Here is a 1,576-nt window from a genome sequence, read left to right on the forward strand (position 1 = left end):
TAGTAGAATATACGAATTAAACTCCCTTGGTCAAAAGTAACAATTTTCAATTCAACTTTCTGTTAACAAATTTCTCTAGTTTTTCAGAAGTAAAAGTTTTTATTAGATTCTTCAGAGGTTTGGTCTGTATATATCCTAGCAAAACTGAGCTTCCTGATCCAGTAAATTCCCGGAGAGCACATAGCGCTCCTACTATCATATTTCCTAAAATATCCCATTGTATACTAAAAGTATACCTGTCGTTTCTCCTTTCATATCTTTCAATTATTATCCTATTAGGTTTTTTTCGCAGTAATTATTTAATTTATATGGAGAATTTAAATTTGAATTAAAATTTTAATTAACTTACCGTGGAATTTCTTGATAACGTAACAGCTACATTGAATAAATTTTTGCAAATTTCACAGCTAATATTTTGCGTATAGCATATGCTAATTACATTGCATGGTATTTGTTGTAGAGATATTTGTAAGGTTTCAGAAATTCTGCAATATTCCACTATCCGGAATTTAGCTAGATCAAATATAGGAAGCATTTCCGGATTCCAAAATTGACCCCTCCATTGTTTACTGTAGAATGTTAGTTGTTTCACCATATCTGAAATATGTATGCTAATCATTAAACTTCAATTCAATTTTATGACATTTTTCAATGGTATGTAAAAAAAGAAAAAGGAAAAATAAACAAAATATTAGAAAATTTTAATAACTTGCCGAAAAGAAAAAAAAAAAAAAACTTCCTTCCCTTTCAAAAAATATTTTTTTATTAATAAAATATAAAAAATGATTTTACCCATTAAATGAACACAAATTCGAATTGTTAATAATTCCGTATAATTTGATAAAATTACATTATCATTCGCATTGATCGCAATCAAACAAATATAATAAATTATCAGAAATATCATCATTTTAAATGAATGGTTAGTGAATATTAAACAATTTAGTATTTAAATGTAAACATTTATGCAGTTATGTTTTTTTCTTTTTTCCTTTTTTCTTATCAACCAATTCGATTGCTTTTATCAATGTTATTTGCTTATAAAATCACACTTTGATAAATGATTATTTAATCTTTTCAAATTGTTAAAAAGAAGAAAAAGACAAAAATTGCTAAAATTAAATTTTCAACTATTTTAAATAATAATTTGATATTACAAATAGTGTGATTTGATTTTATTTTATATTTGATTTTATAATTTTATATTTTGATTTTTATTTTTATTCTCTTACAATTTTACATTTCATGCAAATCATCCTTTTCCTGCTATTCTATCCTTTATGAAATGACAAGTGGAAATTTTTTTCGTCAAAAAAAAGTTTTTTTTTTTTTCTGATGAAATTCATGACAAATTACTACTTACTATGATAAATTACTTAATAATTTTACCGATTCAGCAAAATATTGCGGTCCGATTACTCTCTATTACAAAGATATGCGCTTTGATTATTTTCATTTAACCTCTCCTCTGTCTGTCATCGCTGTCAACTTTTTTTGTCAAATACCAAAACATTTAGTTTAGCTACCTGAAATGCTACCTGATATCTAACTATGTGATATCTGAAAAAAAAAAATC

The 1,576-nt window shown here is 25.1% G+C and overlaps 1 protein-coding gene across 1 annotated transcript; it reads right to left on the reverse strand.

Annotated features, from left to right (window-relative positions):
* Positions 1-340: 340 nt before the first annotated feature.
* LOAG_15443 (hypothetical protein) lies at positions 341-1,513 on the reverse strand (the record flags this gene model as incomplete). Its single annotated transcript, XM_003150933.1, has 2 exons — positions 341-597; positions 1,462-1,513. 2 exons carry the CDS (start codon positions 1,511-1,513, stop codon positions 341-343), a joined length of 309 nt encoding a protein of 102 aa, XP_003150981.1.
* Between the last annotated feature and the right edge of the window lie 63 nt (positions 1,514-1,576).

Source organism: Loa loa (genome assembly GCF_000183805.2).
Source record: "Loa loa unplaced genomic scaffold supercont3.243, whole genome shotgun sequence".
In the NCBI taxonomy this organism is placed as follows: domain Eukaryota; kingdom Metazoa; phylum Nematoda; class Chromadorea; order Rhabditida; family Onchocercidae; genus Loa; species Loa loa.